General features: G+C 43.3%; 1 protein-coding gene across 1 annotated transcript in view; it reads right to left on the reverse strand.

Moving 5' to 3' along the window:
• The window catches only part of CDR2 (cerebellar degeneration-related protein 2, 62kDa), a 29,250-nt gene extending 26,805 nt beyond the window's left edge, over positions 1–2,445 (reverse strand). Inside the window, exon 1 of the mRNA XM_011987957.1 lies at positions 2,355–2,445. Coding sequence (XP_011843347.1) covers positions 2,355–2,445 — 91 coding nt within the window. The remainder of the gene's footprint in view (positions 1–2,354) is intronic.
• Positions 2,446–3,955: the final 1,510 nt, after the last annotated feature.

Consider the following 3,955-nt stretch of genomic DNA (forward strand, 5'->3'; position numbering starts at 1 on the left):
TCTGAGCTCCTCCCCAGGTGGTGGGCTCCCGCGCGGCCTGAGCCTCCCCTACGGGCGCCGCCCCCTGCTCCGTGGCACCTGGTCCCATCGACAGTCCAAAGGCTGAGGAGTGCAGGCCCTGCTCAGGACTGGCGGGCAGCTCTGCTTCCAGCCCAGGTGCAGGATCCACTGGGTGAAGCCAGCTGGGCTCCTCAACCCGATGGAGACTTGGAGAACTTTTATATACACGGGGGAGGATTGTATGTGCACCAATCAGCACTCTGTGTCTAGCTCAGGATTTGTGAATACACCAATCAGCACTGTGTCTAGGTCAGGGTTTGTGAATACACCAATTGGTACTCTCTATCTAGCTAACCTAGTGGAGACTTGGAGGACTAGCACTCTGTGACCCCGTCTAGCTCAAGGATTATAAATGCACCAATCAGCACTCTATGCCTAGCTCAGGGTTTGTAAATACACCAGTTGGTACTCTGTATCTACCTAACTCTGTATCTAGCTAACTAGCACTCTGTGACTCTGTCTAGCTCAAGGATTGTAAACGCACCAATCAGCACTGTCAAAACGGACCAATCAGCTCTCTGTAAAGTAGACCAATCAGCAGATTGTGGGTGGGGCCAGATAAGGGATAAAAGCAGGCTGCGGGAGCCCCCAGTGGCAACCTGCTTGGGTCACCTTCCATACTGTGGAAGTTTTGTTCTTTCGCTCTTTGCAATAAATCTTGCGGCTGCTCACTCTTTGGATCTAAGCTGCCTTTGTGAGCTGTAACACTCACCATGAAGGTCTGCAGCTTCACTCCTGACGGCGAGACCACGAATCCACCAGAAGGAAGAAGCTCCAGACACATCTGAACGTCTGAAGGAAAAAACTCTGGATACACCATCTTTAAGAACTGTGTAACACTCACCGTGAGGGTCCGTGGCTTCATTCTTGAAGTCAGTGAGACCAAGAATCCATCAATTCCAGACACAATCTCAGCATTTTGGGATGCCGAGGCGGAAGGACTGTTTGAGCCCAAGAGTTCGAGACCAGCATGGGCAACATAGCAGGCCCTCGTCTCTTAGCAGGAAAAAAAAAAAACCAAAAAAACCCAACTGGGCCAAAACCTCTCCAAGAATCAAGACTGACTTGAGACTATCACCAACCACTTTCATTCAATTATGGAACTACCTGTGCTACTTAAGAGCAGCCAGGAACCTCTTCCCTGCTCCTGCAGAAACAGATGCCAAGGACAGCACTCTTTAGTAGATAGCAAACAAAAAAGAATTTGAGGCTTGTCCTTATCTCAATTCTTATTTCCAGTAAAACAAAGCACCAACCTGGCTCAGAAACCTGAAGTCTCAATCTCCTAAATATTTCATAGGCTGTTAAGGACAGAATTTTAACCAGTCCTCAACTACAAGAAAGCTCCTGTGAAGTCACACTGTATAATAGGATATTACTTCATCTGTTAGCTTAAAGACACCGGACTTTTTTTGTCTTTAAAAAAAGTTCATTTCCTGTTGAGTAGCAGCTGGCTTCCATAGCCGAAAGAAGCCAAAAGCTGGCAGTAAGCCTAAGGTTTTCTATGAATATTGAATGTCCCTTACAGTTTTAATTAAGGCACAAAAGAAAAGGAAATAATATAGTTTCGAAGCTTTGTACACCTGTTCATCTCTACAGGATTACAAAAAGAATTTTCATTAAGAGGGTCTTTTCTAAATCCTATTGAACTGGCCTGGCTTAGGCAACTACTAAAAACATCATAGATTTATTGCAGGCTTGAGAATTGCAACATATCAATACCTTCATATGTTGAATATTCTTTCACTAATGAGTCTTTGCAGGTAATAATATATTTTTAATGGTGTAAACTGTTAGCTTTAAACAGATACTCAGCTCTATACTTTAGGCAAAAAATTAGTACTGGCAGCCAAGTAATTTTTTTAAAGAACCTTTCTTCCAGAATTTTGAAAACTTTAAAACCCACCGTGATATTTTTCCCATTTTACTTTAGTTTATTTTTAAAAAAAAAATAACAACATATTCCAATGTTGGCTGGTAGTCTGTAGGAGTAATTCACTAATATTAAGGCTGAAAGTTTTTCCTATTACAAAGTCAAATGCGTCATTTAGCGATGCTTCTGTTTAACTCCTGTTGCCAACGTTACTATAATTGGGAAAGCAGAAAACCTGAATATAAATATCAAGAAAAATGGTGTCAGTTTTAATAACCCTCCAAACAGTGATTCAGCAAAATAGTTGTACACAAGGAGGATGTACTCATCCTGAAATTTTAGGATTCCTTTAAACTAAGAGTTCATTTACTGATCCACATAACAGAAACCTGAATCCTTATTCTAAGTTTGCACAGCTCACCAAATGACAATAGCAGCTGGTTTAAAAGAAAATCCAGTCTCTGAAGTCCTTCCACCTTGTTCTCAGGGGCATGTTTCAAAGCAAGCACCATCATTACCTAAACTGAAGGCTCCTGCTGTCCCAGAAAATATCTAACCCACAGAGATTATTGTCAGTATTCCTATTGAGCCAACTCAGCCCTCTGACAAAAGACAGTCTCTTCATCAAAGTGTTTCGTAACAGCAAAGGGTTTTCTCCTCCTGCCTACACAAAAAAGCTTTACATGTTTCTAACAAGGTATGAATAGCAGACCAGAGTTTACTGAGGTTAGAATTTTCCAGCAATTTCAATTTAAAAAAGGATACCCTAGGAAACTTTGATACAAAGATTCAATCTATTTAGCTCATGGCTTCTACTACTAAAGGAAAACATTTTGTAGTTGTAAGAGTTTGAGAACAGGATCATTAAAAGTTGTTTTCCGGCCAGGTGCGGTGGTTCACGCCTGTAATCTCAGCACTTTGGGAGGCTGAGGCGGGTGGATCACCTGAGGTCAGGAGTTCGAGACCAGCATGGGCAACATGGTGAAATCCCATCTCTACTAAAAATACATAAATTAAATGGGTGTGGTGGCGCGTGCCTGTAATCCCAGCTACTTGGGAGGCTAAGGCAGGAGAATGGCTTGAACCTGGGAGGCGGAGACTGCAGTGAGCCGAGAGTGTGCCACTGCACTCCAGCCTGGGGACAGAGCGAGACTCCACCTCAAAAAAAAAAAAAAAAATTTCAGCAGTTCTCTCCAAATAAGCCTCACTCAGTAATAATGAGGATGTTAAAAAATGGACAGATGCCTGCACATAAAATCCCACTAGACCTGCTGAATAATCTGTTTAACAGGACAGACCTGCTCCCAAACTTAATTCAGCAGCAAGGGTCTACTGAGGGCCTACAACGTACGAGGCGCTGTAGTGGGCACATCCCATGAGGCAGCACCTCCCGGCTTCTCTAGTGAACAGATTCCTGGAACATTCACTCTATGGGAGTAGGAATCCTGCCTATCCAAACATGTGGGGAGGCGCTGTGGCCCCAGTGCCTAGGCGAATACCTGGCAAAGAGCAGATAATACATTTTTGAGAAATGAACAAGTTTTAAAATCTGTTAAAAGTTTAGGAGTTAACATGTAATTTAGCAAAACTGGGGAAAGAATATCCTTTTATTCACACTGTAGCCTTTATTCTTTGACAGGCCATATTCACAAGTTATAATTGTTGGAATTTCACATCTTCTATTCGTACCCCATATAGTTGGTTATGACATACAGGGGTATGTCAAAGTCCACTGTGATAAGGTAGCAGCCCTTTGGAAAACACAGAAATGCAACTGGCAGTAAAGAGGTTCAGACCTCTGTGTGTGTGTATGTGTGTGTTTTTAGACAGAGTTTCGTTCTTACCATCCAGGCTGGAGTGCAATGGCATGATCTCAGCTCACTGCAACTCCGCCTCCCAGTTTCAAGCAATTCTCCTGCCTCAGCCTCCCGAGTAGCTAGGATTACAGGGGGCTGCCACCACGCCCAGCTAATTTTGTATTTTTAGTAGAGATGGAGTTTCACCATGTTGGCCAGGCTGGTC

This window comes from Mandrillus leucophaeus, unplaced genomic scaffold, assembly GCF_000951045.1.
Source record: "Mandrillus leucophaeus isolate KB7577 unplaced genomic scaffold, Mleu.le_1.0 Scaffold32, whole genome shotgun sequence".
Classification (NCBI taxonomy): domain Eukaryota; kingdom Metazoa; phylum Chordata; class Mammalia; order Primates; family Cercopithecidae; genus Mandrillus; species Mandrillus leucophaeus.